The 17,236-nt window shown below is 44.2% G+C and overlaps 1 protein-coding gene and 1 long non-coding RNA gene across 4 annotated transcripts in view; one reads left to right on the forward strand and one right to left on the reverse strand.

The window, feature by feature from the left end:
• The window catches only part of LOC149982155 (uncharacterized), a 472,901-nt gene that overhangs the window by 200,019 nt on the left and 255,646 nt on the right, over positions 1-17,236 (forward strand). The window lies entirely within an intron of this gene.
• LOC110530743 (kelch-like protein 24) overlaps positions 1-17,236 on the reverse strand; it is a 52,351-nt gene that overhangs the window by 17,376 nt on the left and 17,739 nt on the right. For all 3 annotated transcript variants that reach the window (XM_021613995.3, XM_090182787.1, XM_090182788.1), the window contains one exon: positions 16,442-16,560. In XM_021613995.3, the coding sequence (XP_021469670.1) occupies positions 16,442-16,560 (119 nt within the window). The remainder of the gene's footprint in view (positions 1-16,441; positions 16,561-17,236) is intronic.

Here is a 17,236-nt window from a genome sequence, read left to right on the forward strand (position 1 = left end):
GAATACAACAGGTATAGAACTTACTGTGAAATGCTAACTTACAAGCGATAACCAACAATGCAGTTCAAGAAATAGAGTTAAGAAAATAGAACAATAATGAGGCTATATACAGGGGGTACCGGTACCGAGCCTTTATGCGGGAGGTACAGGTTAGTCGAAGAAATGTGTACATGTAGATAGGGATAAAGTCACTATGCATAGATAATAAACAGCGGGTAGCAGCAGTGTGTGTGTGGGGGGGAGGGGGGTATGTCAATGTAATAGTCTGGATGGCCATTTGATTAATTGTTCAGGAGTCTTATGGCTTGGGGGTAGAAGCTGTTTAGAAGACTCTTGGACCTAGGCTTGGCGCTCCTGTACTGCTTGCCATACGGTAGCAGAGAGACTAGTCTATCACTTCGGTGACTGGAGTCTTTGACAATTTTTTGGGCCTTCCTCTGACAATGCCTAGTATTTAGGTCCTGGATAGCAGGAAGCTTGGTCCCAGTGATGTACTGGGCCGTACGCACTACCCTCTGTAGCGCTTTATGGTCTGATGCCGAGCAGTTGCCATACCAACCAGTCAGGATGATCTTGATGGTGCAGCTGTAGAACTTTTTGAGGATCTGGGGACCCATACCAGACCTTTTCTGTCTTCTGAGGGGGAAAAGGTGTTGTCGTGCCCTCTTCATGGCTGACTTGGTGTGTTTGAACTATGATAGTTTGTTGGTGATGTGGACACTAAGGAACTTGAAACTCTCGACCCACTCCACAAAAGCCCCATCGATGTGAATGGGGGTGTGTTCGGCCCTCCTTTTCCTGTAGTCACAATCAGCTCCTTTGTCTTGCTTACATTGAGGGAGTAGTTGTTGTCCTGGAACCACTGCCAAGTCTCTGACCTCCTCCCTATAGGCTGTCTCATCATTGTCGGTGATCAGGCCTACCATGGTTGTTTCGTCAGAAAACTTAATGATGGTGTTGGAGTTGTGCTTGGTCACGCAGTCGTGAGTGAACATGGTGTACAGTAGGGGACTAAGCACGCACCCATGAGGGATCCTCGTGTTGAGGATCAGCATGGCAGATGTGGTGTTGCCTACCCTTACCTCCTGGAGGCAGCCCGTCAGGAAGTCCAGGATCCAGTTGCAGAGGGAGGTGTTTTGTCCCAGGGTCCTTAGCATAGTGATGAGCTTTGTGGGCACTATGGTGTTGAACGCTGAGCTGAAGTCAATGAACAGTATTCTCACATAGATGTTCATTTTGTCCAGGTGGGAAAGGGCTGTGTGGAATGCGATTGAGATTACATAATCTCTGGATCTGTTGGGGCAGTATGTGAATTGGAGTGGGTAAAGGGTTTACAGGATGATGGTGTTGATGTGAGTCATGACCAGCCTTTCAAAGCACTTCATGGCTACCGATGTGAGTGCTATTGGGGGATAGTCATTTAGGCAAGTCAACTTCGCTTTCTTGGGCACGGAGACTATGGTGGTCTGCTTGAAACATGTAGGTATTACAGACTCGGTCAGGTAAAAAATGTCAGTGAAGACACTTGCCAGTTGGTCTGCGCATGCTCTGAGTACACGTCCTGGTAATCTGTCTGGCCTCGCAGCCTTGTGAATGTTGACCTGTTTAAAGGTCTTGTTCACATCGGCTATGGGGAGAGTGATCACACTGTCATCTGGAACAGCTGGTGCTCTCATGCATTCTTCAGTGTTGCTTGCCTCGAAGCAAGCATAAAAGGCATTTAGGTTGTCTGGTAGGCTTGTGTCACTGGGCACCTCTTGGCTGTGCTTCCCTTTGTAATCCGTAATAGTTTGCAAGCCCTGCCACATCCGGAGAGCGTCAGAGCCGGTGTAGTAGGATTCAATCTTAGTCCTGTATTTACGCTTTGCCTGTTTGATGGTTCGTCTGAGGGCATAGCGGGATTTCCTTTAAGCGTCCATATTAGTGTCCAGCTCCTTGAAAGCGGCAGCTCTAGCCTTTAGCTCGGTGCAGATGTTGCCTGTAATCCATGGCTTCTGGTTAGGATATGTACGTACAGTCACTGTGGGGATGACGTCGTTGATGTACTTATTGATGAAGCCAGTGACTGGGGTGGTATGCTCCTCAATGCCATTAGATGAATCCCGGAACATATTCCAGTCTGTGCTAGCAAAACAGTCCTGTACCATAGCATCTGCGTTATCTGACCACTTCCGTATTGAGCGAGTCACTGGTACTTCCTACTTTAGTTTTCGCTTGTAAGCAGGAATCAGGAGGATAGTATTATGGTCAGATTTGCCAAATGGAGGGCGTGTGGAGTAAAGGTGGTCTAGAGTCTTTTTCCCTCTGGTTGCACATGTGACATGCTGCTAGAAATGAGGTAAAACAGATTTAAGTTTAAGTTTAAGCCTGTATTAAAGTCCTTAAAGTTTACTTAAGTATTCAAACCCTTTACTCAGTACTTTGTTGAAGCACATTTGGAACCGCTTACAGTCTCTTGTCTTCTTGGGTATGACACTACAAGCTTGGCACACCTGTATTTGGGGAGTTTCTCACATTCTTCTCTGCAGATCCTCTCAAGCTGTCAGGTTGAATGGGGAGCGTCGCTGGACAGCTATTTTCAGGTCTCTCCAGAGAAGTTTGATCGGGTTCAAGTCCGGGCTCTGGCTGTGCCACTCAAGGACATTCAGAGACTTGTCCCGAAGCCACTCCTGCATTGTCTTGGCTGTGTACTTAGGGTCATTGTCCTGCTGGAGGGTGAACCTTTTACCCAGTCAGAGGTCCTGAGCGCTCTGGAGCAGGTTTTCATGAAGGATCTTTCTGTACTTTGCTCTGTTCATATTTCCCTCGATCCCAATTAGTCTCCCAGTCCCTGCCGCTGAAGAACATCCCCACAGCATTAAGCTGCCACCACCATGTTTCACTGTAGGGATGGTGCCAGGTTTCCTCCAGATGTGACGCTTGGCATTCAGGAGCTCAATCTTGGTTTCATCAGACCAGAGAATCTTGTTTCTCATGGTCTGAGAGTCCTTTAGGTGCCTTTTGGCAAACTCTAAGTGGACTGTTGTGCTTTTTACTGAGTTGTAGCTTCTGTCTGGCCACTCTACCATAACAGCCTGATTGGTGGAGTGCTGCAGAGATGGTTGTCCTTCAAGAAGGATGGTCAACTCCCTGACCAAGGCCATTCTCCCCAGATTTCTCAGTTTGGCCAGACGGCCAGCTCTAGGAAGAGTCTTGGTGGTTCCAAACTTCTTCCATTTAAGAATGATGAAGGGCACTGAGTTCTTGGGGACCTTCAATGCTGCAGAAATGTTTTGGTACCCTTCCCCAGATCTGTGCCTTAACACAATCCTGTCTCTGAGCTCTATGGACAACTCCTTTGACCTCATGGTTTGGTTTTTGCTCTGACATGCACTGTCAACTGTGGGACAGGGTAGCCTAGTGGTTAGAACATTGGACTAGTAACCGGAAGGTTGCAAGTTCAAATCCCTGAGCTGACAAGGTACAAATCTGTCGTTCTGCCCCTGAACAGGCAGTTAACCCACTGTTCCTAGGCCGTCATTGAAAATAAGAATTTGTTCTTAACTGACTTGCATAGTTAAATAAAGGTAAAATAAAAATAAATAAATATAGACAGGTGTGTGTCTTTCCAAATCATGTCCAATCAATTGAATGTACCACAGGTAAGAACGATCAATGAAAACAGGATGCACCTGAGCTCAATGTCAAGTCTCATAGCAAATACTTATGTAAATAAGGTATTTCGTATATATTTTTTTTTTATAAATTTGCTTCAATTTCTAAAAACCTGTTTTCCCTCTGTCATTATGGGGTATTGTGTGTATTGATGAGGAAAATAATGTATTGAATCCATTTTAGAACACGGCTGTAACGTAACAAAATGTGGAAAAAGTGAAGGAAGGGGTCTGAATACTTTCTGAACGCACTGTATATTATGACGACATTGTGTGACGTTTTTGTTCATTTTGGCCTACAGCAAGGTTTTTTTTCCGGCTGTTCGTACAAACACAAAAAAAATTCTAGAGGCAAGTCGGAAGTTCGGAAGTCAAAGTCTACGACCCTTCGTCGGTGATTGGTCAACAGTAGGGATTATTCAATGAAGTGTTGGGATTCAACGATACGTGAATCATTTTCATGCACATTTTTCACTTGAGAAATACTGCACCAAACGTTCTAGTAGATGTAAAATCGCTCGACTAAAATCATAATTAATCACAGATTTCTTAGATTATTTTACATTAATTTGAACTATTTTGTCTACGTCGTCTCAAGATGGACAAACAGTACTATTGATGTTTTTTCAAAAATTTTCAAGCGAAGGTCTTTTCAAGCGAAGGTCGAAGGTACGCGAGCATACTCATTTGGTTTGCCTAGGAGCCAGCCAAACCGAAGCATGCCTAAGCCCTTAGGGTCTGAGAGGAAGGGCAGGGCTGGATCCCTCTTCCCCTCTCTGAGGACAGACAAACAGCCTTTAGGGGCTGAGAGGAAGGGCAGGGTTGGATCAGTTCCCCCTCCATCTCATCCAACTCACAGACTCACCATAAACACCTCACACACTCCATAAACACACACACACACAGTATTGTTTAACTAACCTTGTGGGGACACATAATTGATTCCCATTCAGAATCCTATGTCCCCTAACTCTAACCCCAAAATCTAAACTTAACCCTAACCTTTAACTCCTAACACTAACACAAATGATAAACTTAACCCCTAAACCTCCTAGAAACAAACAAACAGAATGTCCCCAGTTGGTAGAATTTGTGTTTGTTTAGCATTGTGGTGGGGACTTCTGATCCAGTATAGTTAAGCATGTCCAACACAGTGTAGCATCAGTGGGAGAGAGGAGGACAGCCGTGGCTGGGCACAGCATGTTCCAGAGAGCGCAAAACAAGAGCTGACCTACATTACTATCTCTGGCAGGAAACCAGTCCAGCAGGAAGTTATGGGACAGTGTCCAAAATGGTACCCTGTTCCCTATTTAGTGCACTACTTTTGACCATGGGATCAAAGGGCTCTGGTCAAAAATAGTGCACTACATAGGGAATAGAGTGCCATTTGGGAGGAAGACAAGGACTGCGGTCACGGCGCACAGCTCCTACAATTGTGTGTCTCTCTGTGTGTATAATTGCTATCAAGTTTATTGGGTTACAATGCCATCCAAGGGTCAGCTCAAAACGGTATGTGATGCCAATCAGTCTGCACAATGTATTCAATTTGATCTCTATATAACTTCTCTTTGGAGAAATCCAAAATAGCAGCTTACAGCAGGACAGTAACAACAGGGAAGTTGGTGGCTCCAGCCCTCTAGCAATATAGGAACAAAAATCTAAAGAGGAAATGACTAAGAACACAGCATTATACTCATGCAGACAGCCTTTGGAGAAGAGGAACAAACATTCAGGAAAACCATAACGGCAGAAGAGATAGAGGGCTTGAGATAAGGGGGAGCAGAGATGAAAAAACAACAGGATAGAAGTGGTGTAAAAATACATTTTCTTTACGATGGTTCAAACCCTTTACTAAGGTACAGAGCTACAGTAAAACATGATTGTTGAACAGACAGAATCTTTAAGGACATCAAACAAGCTCCCTCTCAGATCTGGTCAGGAAGAGAGAGACGGACACAAAGAGGGAAAGAGACGAAAAGAGAAAAAAGAGAAAAACAGAAAAAAGGGTCCTGGGAGAACAGAAAGACAGACAGAAAGAAAGACAAAGACAGGCCACTAGTGTAAGAATGCTGTTGTTACCTGGTACTCTAGTAATGTTGACTAAATGTCTAGATCACATGGAAACAACACTTTAAAAGCCTGAGTCAGAGAAAGCAGGCTGTCAACTCAGAAGATGTCATGAGTCCGATACGCACACACACATCTCTACAAGGTCCTTGGAAGAATTTGGGCTGAATTGGTGCAACATGGGCTGTCAGTAAAGGCATCACATGGGCGGTGTATTGTGATTTCCAGCAATTGCGCAAACAGGCTTTTTCTGGCTCAACAAGGCCTGAATGAGGCCAATCTGCATTGGTCTTATCATGACAACACCCTACAGGCACGGCTCACCACAATACAATGAAGTAACCAGCTATACAACATGCAAACACGCGTGCCCAAGCACACACACACACGCACGCACACACACCAGTGTTATACAGTGAAGTAACCAGCGAAACTAACACACCAGAGTAATTAAAGTACATACTTTAAAAACAAAGGCATGGTTAAAACAACAGTGCAGATGTGGTTTCCAATCAGCGTGTCATTCTATTTCACTATAATAGGACACTGTGGAGAACCAGTCAGGTTTTCAGTTTGTATTTATTATGAATCCTCATTAGCTGCTACCAAGGCTACTCTTCCTGGGGTCCAGCAAAATGAAGGCAGTTTATACAATTTTAAAAACATTACAATACATTCAGACTTACAGTCTGATCCAATGAGATGTTCACTAACGAAAACCACTAGGAACAGAGGAAACACATACTAATAAATTGGACCCACTGTTACATTTGCTTCGCTCCAATTCAGTTCACATTGGCATGATACAAGTCATGGTCATGGTTTTAGCTGGGATGGAGAGTGAGACATGGTTTTAGCTAGGGTGGAGAGTGAGACATGGTTTTAGCTGGGATGGAGAGTGAGACATGGTTTTAGCTGAGATGGAGAGTGAGACATGGTTTTAGCTGGGGTGGAGAGTGAGACATGGTTTTAACTGGGATGGAGAGTGAGACATGGTTTTAGCTGGGATGGAGAGTGAGACATGGTTTTAGCTGGGATGGAGAGTGAGACATGGTTTTAACTGGGATGGAGAGTGAGACATGGTTTTAGCTGGGATGGAGAGTGAGACATGGTTTTAACTGGGATGGAGAGTGAGACATGGTTTTAACTGGGATGGAGAGTGAGACATGGTTTTAGCTGGGATGGAGAGTGAGACATGGTTTTAGCTGGGGTGGAGAGTGAGACATGGTTTTAGCTGGGATGGAGAGTGAGACATGGTTTTAGCTGGGATGGAGAGTGAGACATGGTTTTAGCTGGGGTGGAGAGTGAGACATGGTTTTAACTGGGGTGGAGAGTGAGACATGGTTTTAGCTGGGATGGAGAGTGAGACATGGTTTTAGCTGGGATGGAGAGTGAGACATGGTTTTAACTGGGATGGAGAGTGAGACATGGTTTTAGCTGGGATGGAGAGTGAAACATGGTTTTAACTGGGATGGAGAGTGAGACATGGTTTTAGCTGGGATGGAGAGTGAGACATGGTTTTAGCTGGGATGGAGAGTGAGACATGGTTTTAGCTGGGATGGAGAGTGAGACATGGTTTTAGCTGGGATGGAGAGTGAGACATGGTTTTAGCTGGGATGGAGAGTGAGACATGGTTTTAGCTGGGATGGAGAGTGAGACATGGTTTTAGCTGGGATGGAGAGTGAGACATGGTTTTAGCTGGGATGGAGAGTGAGACATGGTTTTAACTGGGATGGAGAGTGAGACATGGTTTTAGCTGGGATGGAGAGTGAGACATGGTTTTAGCTGGGATGGAGAGTGAGACATGGTTTTAGCTGGGATGGAGAGTGAGACATGGTTTTAGCTGGGATGGAGAGTGAGACATGGTTTTAGCTGGGATGGAGAGTGAGACATGGTTTTAGCTGGAGGATGGAGGGAGGGAACACCTATATAGGGGAGGGGTCACCTATTAAGAGGATGGGGGAGGGGACACCTATAAAGGGGAGGGGACACCTATTAAGAGGATGAAGGGAGGGGACACCTATAAAGGGGATGGAGGGAGGGGACACCTATTAAGAGGATGGAGGGAGTGGACACCTATTAAGAGGATGGAGGGAGGGGACACCTATAAAGGGGAGGGGACACCTATGAAGAGAATGGAGGGAGGGGACATGACTAACCTTTCTTTCTCTGCCTGTGGCTGACCAATGACACATCCAGGAAGTGGACAACTACTCCATATCCACTCGTTCTCATTCTACTATAATACACCCTCTTCATTTCATTTCAGTAGATTTCAACTTATTTCAGTTGATTTCAACTGATTTCAGGTCCTTTATTGTAACTGGGGGTTTTAACAAAGCTAATCTGAGAACAAGGCTTCCTAAATGCTATCAGCATATCAAATGCGTGACACAGGCTGGTAGCATTCTGGACCATTGCTACTCTAACTTCCGGAATGCATACAAAGCCTTCCCCCACCCTCCTTTCGGGCAAATCTGACCACGACTCAATTTTGTTGCTCCCAGCCTATAGACAAACTAAAACAGGGAACGCCTGTGCTCAGGTCTATCCAACGCTGGTCTGACCAATTGGATTCCACGCTTCAAGATTGCTTCGATCACGTGGACTGGGATATGTTCCGGGTAGCCTCAGACAATAACACTGACGTATACGCTGACTCGGTGAGCGAGTTTATTAGCAAGTGCATTGGTGATGTTGTACCCACTGTGACTATTAAAACCTTCCCTAACCAGAAACCGTGAATTGCCAGCATTCGCGCAAAACTGAAAGCGCGAACCACCGCTTTTAATCATGGCAAGACAACTGGAAACATGACTGAATACAAACAGTGTAGCTATTCCCTCCGCAAGGCAATCAAACAAGCAAAGCGTCAGTATAGCGACAAAGTAGAGTCGCAATTCAACAGCTCAAAAACAAGATGTGTGTGGCAGGGTCTACAGTCAGCCACAGATTACAAAAAGAAAACCAGCCCCGTCGCGCACATCGACGTCTTGCTCCCAGACAAATTAAACAACTTCTTTGCTCGCTTTGAGGACAATACAGTGCCACTGACATGGCCCTCTACCAAAGCCTGTGGGCTCTCCTTCACAGTGGCCAACGTGAGTAAAACATTTAAACGCGTTAACCCTCGCAAGGCTGCCCAGCCCGGACGGCATCCCTAGCCACGTCCTCAAAGCATGCGCAGACCAGCTGGCTGGTGTGTTTACGGACATATTCAATCAATCCCTATCCCAGACCGCTGTGCCCACATGCTCCAAGATGGCCACCACTGTTCCTGTTCCAAGAAAGCTAAGGTAACTGAACTAAATGACTAACGCCACATAGCACTCACTTCTGTCATCCTGAAGTGCTTTGAGTGACTAGTCAAGGATCATATCACCTCCACCCTGCTGATCCTCAACACTGGGGCCCCACAAGGGTGCGTTCTCAGCCCTCTCCTGTACTCCCTGTTCACCCATGACTGCTCCTACAACTCAATTATCAAGTTTGCAGACGACACTACAGTGGTAGGCTTGATTACCAACAACGACGAAACGGCCTACAGGGAGGAGGTGAGGGCCCTCGGAGTGTGGTGTCAGGAAAATAACCTCACACTCAACGTCAACAAAACAAAGGAGATGATTGTGGAATTCAGGAAACAGCAGAGGGAGATTCCCCCCATCCACATCGACGGGACAGTGGTAGAGAAGGTGGAAAGTTTTAATTCCTCGGCGTTCCTCGACAAACTGAAATTGTCCACCTACACAGACAGTGTGGTGAAGAAGGCGCAACAGTGCCTCTTCAACCTCAGGAGGCTGAAGAAATTTGGCTTGTCACCTAAAGCACTCAAACGTTTACAGATGCACATTCGAGAGCATCCTGCCGGGCTGTATCACCGCCTGGTACGGAAACTGCTCCGGCCACAACCGCAAGGCTCTCCAGAGGGTAGCACGGTCTGCACAACATGTCACCGGGGGCAAACTACCTGCCCTCCAGGACACCTACAGCACTCAATGTCACAGGAAGGCCAAAAAGATAATCAAGGACAACAACCACCCGAGCCACTGCCTGTTCACCCCGCTATCATCCAGAAGGCGAGGTCAGTACAGGTGCATTAAAGAGACTGAAAAACAGCTTCTATCTCAAGGCCATCAGACTGTTAAATAGCCATCACTAACAGAGTGTCTGCTGCCAACATACTGACTCAAATCTCTGGCCACATTAATCAATTTAAGAAATGGATTTAATAAAGGTATCACCAGTCATTTTAAATAACGCCACTTTAATAATGTTTACATATCCTACATTACTCATCTCATATGTATATACTGTACTCTATACCATCTACTGCATCTTGCCTATGTCGCACAGCCATCGCTCATCCATATATTTATATGTACATATTCTTATTCATCCCTATACACTTGTGTGTATAAGGTAGTCGTTGTGAATTTGTTCAATTACTTGTTAGATATTACTGCACTGTCGGAACTAGAAGCACAAGCATTTCGCTACACTCGCATTAACATCTGCTAACCAGGTGTATGTGACCATTAACATCTGCTAACCAGGTGTATGCGACCAATATAATTTGATTGGATTTGAGTTCAGTTTCAACCCCATTCATGTCAATGCTTTCTCAGTCATCATGCGTTATGGTGTGCAACAGAGTTGTGTGATTCCTCAAGTTATAGTCAGGCCAAGCTTCCTCAAGTTATAGCCTGAGTGCCAGTCTCTTTTGATAATCCACTCCCTGTACTCCATGTCATGTGCCAAAGAGACTGATACTCAAACTAGGCCAGGTAAGCATAATGTGGGAATTTCCACCCCTCAATCAAAACGTGTTTTCCGAAGAATCTAGCAGGATTGCGGAACATGTCGATTCTTCTGAAACTATGTTGCACTGTTTCATCAGCCGAGCGAAAATACAGTTACATCTCTGTCACAAAAGTTGATTTTCCAGGTAATGTTTGTCTTCCTGTAACGCTTTGTTCTCTCTTCTTGGCAGACACTCTAATTGACTGTTTGCATGGATACACCCGATGCCAGACACCTTCCCTAACTGCTAATTAACTGCTGCCAGCTACCATACCTACTGTACCATACAGTAGCGTCAAGCCGTTTGGCTTAGTAGTTGGGGAAAACCTCTGGCATTGCTAGTGTACCAATTCATTAACACACACAATCAGTAGCACTTACTCTATGTCCAAATGCCACAGTTGAAGTCGGAAGTATACATACACTTAGGTTGGAGTCATTAAAACACGTTTTTCAACCACTCCACAAATTTCTTGTTAACAAACTATAGTTTTGGCAAGTCGGTTAGGACATCTACTTTGTCCATGACAAAAGTAATTTCTCAACAATTGTTTACAGACAGATTATTTCACTTATAATTCACTGTATCACAATTCCAGTGGGTCAGAAGTTTACATACACTAAGTTGACTGTGCCTTTAAACAGCTTGGAAAATTCCAGAAAAATATGTCATGGCTTTAGAAGCTTCTGATAGGCTAATTGACATCATTTGAGTCAATTGGAGGTGTACCTGTGGATTTATTTCAAGGCCTACCTACAAACTCAGTGCCTCCTCTTTGCTTGACATCATGGGAAAATCAAAAGAAATCAAGTAAAAACCTCAGAAAAAAATTGTAGACCTCCACAAGTCTGGTTCATCCTTGGGAGCAATTTCCAAACGCCTGAAGGTGCCACGTTCATCTGTACAAACAATGGTACGCAAGTATAAACACCATGGGACCACGCAGCCGTCATACCACTCAGGAAGGAGACGCGTTCTGTCTCCAAGAGATTAACAAACTTTGGTGCGAAAAGTGCAAATCAATCCCAGAACAGCAAAGGACCTTGTGAAGATGCTGGAAGAAACAGATACAAAAGTATCTATATTCACATTAAAACAAGTCCAATATCGACATAACCTGAAAGGCCGCTCAGCAAGGAAGAAGCCACTGCTCCAAAACTGCCATAAAAAAGCCAGACGACAATTTGCAACTACACATGGGGACAAAGATTGAACTTTTTGGAGAAATGTCCTCTGGTCTGATGAAACAACAATAGAATTGTTGGCCATAATGACCATCATAATGTTTGAAGGAAAAAGGGGGAGGATTGCAAGCCAAAGAACACCATCCCAACCGTGAAGCAGGCGGGTGGCAGCATCATTTTGTGGGGGTGCTTTGCTGCAGGAGGGACTGGTGAAATTCATAAAATAGATGGCATCATGAGGAGGGGAAATGATGTGGATATATTGAAGCAACATCTCAAGACATCAGTCAGGAAGTTAAAGCTTCGTCGCAAATGGGTCTTCCAAATGGACAATGACCCCAAGCATACTTCCAAAGTTGTAGCAAAATGGCTTTTTTTTATTTATTTTTTATTTATTTATTTTTTTACCTTTATTTAACCAGGCAAGTCAGTTAAGAACAAATTCTTATTTTCAATGACGGCCTGGGAACAGTGGGTTAACTGCCTGTTCAGGGGCAGAACGACAGATTTGTACCTTGTCAGCTCGGGGGTTTGAACTCGCAACCTTCCGGTTACTAGTCCAACGCTCACTAGGCTACCCTGCCGCTTAAGGACAACAAAGTAAAGGTATTGGAGTGGCCATCACAAAGCTCTGACCTCAATCCTATTGAAAATCTGTGGGCAGAACTGAAAAAGCATGTGCGATCAAGGAGGCCAACAAACCTGACTCAGCTCTGTCAGGAGGAATGGGCCAAAATTCACCCAACTTATTGTGTGAAGCTTGTGGAAGGCTACCTGAAACGTTTGACCCAAGTTAAACAATTTAAAGGCAATGCTACCAAATACTAATTGAGTGTATGTAAACTGTCAGGAATTGTGAAAAACTGAGTTTAAATGTATTTGGCTAATGTGTATGTACAGTCGTGGCCAAAGGTTTTGAGAATGACACAAATATACATTTTCACCAAGTCTGCTGCCTCAGTGTCTTTAGATATTTTTGTCAGATGTTACTATGGAAAACTGAAGTATAATTACAAGCATTTCATAAGTGTCAAAGGCTTTTATTGACAATTACATGAAGTTGATGCAAAGAGTCAATATTTGCAGTGTTGACCCTTCTTTTTCAAGACCTCTGAAATCCGCCCTGGCATGCTGTCAATTAACTTCTGGGCAGCCCATTCTTGCATAATCAATGCTTGGACTTGGTCAGAATTTGTGGGGTTTTGTTTGTCCACCCGCCTCTTGAGGATTGACCACAAGTTCTCAATGGAATTAAGGTCTGTGGAGATTCCTGGCCATGGACCCAAAATATCAATGTTTTGTTCCCCGAGCCACTTAGTTATCACCTTTGCCTTTATGGCAAGGTGCTCCATCATGCTGGAAAAGGCATTGTTCGTCACCAAACTGTTCCTGGATGGTTGGGAGAAGTTTCTCTCGGAGGATGTTTTGGTACCATTCTTTATTCATGGCTGTGTTCTTAGGCAAAATTGTGAGTGAGCCCACTCCCTTGGCTTAGAAGCAACCCAACACATGAATGGTCTCAGGATGCTTTACTGTTGGCATGACACAGGACTGATGGTCTTCTCCAGACAAGCTTTTTTTTACGGATGCCCCAAACAATCGGAAAGGGGATTCATCAGAGAAAATGACTTTACCCCAGTCCTCAGCAGTCCAATCCCTGTACCTTTTGCAGAATATCAGTCTGTCCCTGATGTTTTTCCTGGAGAGAAGTGGCTTCTTTGCTGCCCTTCTTGACACCAGGCCATCCTCCAAAAGGCTTCACCTCACTGTGCGTGCAGATGCACTCACACCTGCCTGCTGCCATTCCTGAGCAAGCTCTGTACTGGTGGTGCCCCGATCCCGCAGCTGAATCAACTTTAGGTGACCATCCTGGTGCTTGCAGGACTTTCTAGGGCGCCCTGAAGCCTTCTTCACAACAATTGAACCGCTCTCCTTGAAGTTCTTGATGACCCGAAAAAGGGTTGATTTAGGTGCAATCTTACTGGCAGCAACATCCTTGCCTGTGAAGCCCTTTTTGTGCAAAGCGATGATGACGGCACGTGTTTCCTTGCAGGTAACCATGGTTGACAGAGGAAGAACAATGATTCCAAGTACCACCCTCCTTTTGAAGCTTCCAGTCTGTTATTCAAACTCAATCAGCATGGCAGAATGATCTCCAGCCTTGTCCTCGTCAACACTCACACCTGTGTTAACGAGAGAATCACTGACATGATGTCAGTTGGTCCTTTTGTGGCAGGGCTGAAATGTAGTTGTAACGGTTGTCGTAGGTGGAAGAAGGTGAAGAGGACCAAGGTGCAGCGTGGTACTTGTTCACAGTACATTTAATAAAGAAACTGAACACTAGAACAAAAAAACAACAAAGCGGAACAAACAAAACAGTTCTGGTCTGGTGCAGACACACAAAGACAGAAAACAACTACCCACACTCATAGTGGGAAAACAGGCTGCCTAAGTATGGTTCTCAATCAGAGACAACGATAACCAGCTGCCTCTGATTGGGAACCATACCAGGCCAAACACATAGAAATACAAAACCTAGACTACAAACATAGAATGCCCACCCCAACTCACGCCCTGACCAAACTAAAACAGAGACATAAAAAAGGAACTAAGGTCAGGACATGAGAGCAGTGGAAATGTTTTTTGGTGATTCAGTTCATTTGCATGGCAAAGAGGGACTTTGCAATTAATTGCAATTCATCTGATCACTCTTCATAACATTCTGGAGTATATGCAAATTGACATAATTTAAACTGAGGCAGCAGATTTTGCGAAAATGTATATTTGTGTCATTCTCAAAACTTTTCACCACCACTGTAAACTTCCGACTTCAACTGTATGTCCAAATGTTCAATATTGCTACAATTTCTCAATCATGTCAAATAAGTGATTCAAGGAAGGGGATAAAGTAAGGATGCATCCTTCAAGTTTTCAAATAGGACTAAATGATCCCATTGAGAGGTACAGGGAGATCACCTGCTTACAGATGTCGGATCTTAATTTGAGTGTCGCAGCAAAATAATCCTGCAGCAACAGGATGTTAAATCGATAATGTTGCATGACTGGTGGTTAGGCTATTAGCTGGGCAAAATTAGGCTACATTAAAAGTACAAGATGTTAATATGTTAACTGTTAATACATTAACTGTTAATACTGCTATGTGTTATTGTGTGTTTTCAGTTCATTTATGTAAATCATGAGGCTCATCTGGAGGGAAGCCAAAGTCATTCCACTACCCAAGAGTGGTGAAGCAGCTTTTACTGGTTCTAACAGCAGACATGTCAGCTTCAAATCAAATCCAATTATATTTGTCACATGTGCCGAATACAACAGGTATTCCTGACAGTGAAATGTTTACTTTACAAGCCCTTAACCAACAATGCATTTTTAAGAAAAGTGTTAAGAAAACAATAGATAAGAAAAAAATAAAATAAGAATTAAAGTAACAAATAATTATAGAGCAGCAGTAAATTAACAAGAGCTTGCTACCAGCTCTTAGTAAAAAATGGTGTTAGACCAAATAAAATGCTATTTCTCGGTAAACAAATTAACAACAGACTTTCAGCATGCTTATAGAGAAGGGCACTCAACATGTACAGCACTGACACAAATTACTGATGATTGGTTGAAAGAAATTGATAATAAGAAGATTGTGGGAGTTGTACTGTTAGATTTCAGTGCAGCCTTTGATATTATTAACCATAACCTATTGTTGAGAAACATATGTTTTATGGCTTTTCAAGCTTCTCTAATGCCAAACATATAGGGTGTGGTGTAACGCAGGGCAGCTCTCTAGGGCCTCTTTTCTATTTTTGGACCCCAGGAAGAGTAGCTGCTTTTGCAACACCTAAGGGGGGTCCTTAAGAAATACCAAAAAGGAAATTCTCAGCAACAAGAGTGATCAAATTAAGATCATATATATGTACTTTGCCCAGCATTAAGAACGATAATAGATATATAAGGAATACATAGTGAATAACAATAACAAAAACAAGGCAACAGTCCCCCAAGAATGATGCAGCCCTTGGGCCAATTAGAGACAACAATTCAAACTAGACTATAATGACAGCAACAAAACATGTTTTCATTGTAGCGACACCGGATGGTCGATATGAATGTTCTTGCATATGTTGAGTCTTGACAGTGTTTGCAACATGTGTACCAAATTGTATTAAATACAAATATCCTTGACTGATTTATATGCATTTATGTGCCAGACAACACCCACATAAATGTTTATTGATCAATAGTGGCCATGTTGTTTTAGGTACTAGTCTGGAAAATATTGCGTTGAGGGTCCTTTGTCCATAGATGTCACATATCAAGTTTTGTAATGATCGGTCCTTCGGTGCCAGAGGAGTAGAGGTCCCCTGATCTTATAGGTCCCCTGATGCAAATGTGTTCCTTGTGAGGAGAGGGACCTATGTACCGAATGTCATGACTTTAGGTCAAACAGTGAGGGGTGTGATCCTTCAAAGTATGCATTTTCAATCGCTTGTTATGGCATCACCATCTGGCCAATCGGTGTAATTTTGTAAATGCCGGATCTCTATGGGAAGATGCATCATTCACGCAAGTTTTGTCAAAATGGGGCCAGTGCTGTCTGAGATATGGCGTGTGACGAACGTACTAACAGACGGAGACAGATCCACAGTCCACTCCCAGATTTCAATGTGGGGACAATGAACACAAACAGGAAGATGAGTAAATAAAGGGGGGTTAGGTAATCTGCTTACCTTCCCCAGTAGGACACCCATCTTGTGTCTCCAGCGTCCCTTGTTGAGTGAAGCCACTCTGATCCACAGGTTGAGCTGGGAGTTGTACATCCACACGTCTCTGCCATTGATACGACCCCCTGAAACACACAAACGCAGACACACACAACACTGTTAGCCTGGAGTCTGTATGACTCTGGTCGTGTTAGCCTGTAGTCTTTTAGCCTGGAGTCTGTGTGATTCTGGCTGGTGTTAGCCTGGAGTCTGCTAGCCTGTTAGCCTGGAGTCTGTGTGACTCTGGTTGGTGTTAGCCCGGAGTCTGCTAGCCCAGAGTCTGCTAGCCCAGAGTCTGCTAGCCCAGAGTCTGCTAGCCCAGAATCTGCTAGCCCAGAGTCCGCTAGCACAGAGTCCGCTAGCCCGGCGTAAGCCCGGCGTTAGCCCGTAGACCGTTAGCCTAGAGTCTGTGACTCTGGTTGGTGTTAGCCTACTCAGCTAAAGCCTAGACATTAACACTGGGAGGTAGCACAAAGGTCTCAGGCAAGGTGACTCATCATATGAGAGTACAGTTCACCGAACCACCTCTGCTACACCTGTGTTTCAACTTTGTCATTTTGTTGTCTTGTCATTGTTTTCTTTGGCTGGTTTTACGCACCTGAAAACTGTATTGCCTGAGAGCAGAACCCAAAAACCAAAGCCAGAATCATTCCTAAATTCAGTCCTTGGTGCCAATTCAATCCAAATTGATCTAATAAAAACATGTCTTCATAAATAGAATAAGTTGATCTTGAACAACATCCAAACTGTGCATGGGTTATG

Source organism: Oncorhynchus mykiss, chromosome 8, assembly GCF_057628025.1.
Source record: "Oncorhynchus mykiss isolate SJ-2025 chromosome 8, ASM5762802v1, whole genome shotgun sequence".
Lineage (NCBI taxonomy): Eukaryota > Metazoa > Chordata > Actinopteri > Salmoniformes > Salmonidae > Oncorhynchus > Oncorhynchus mykiss.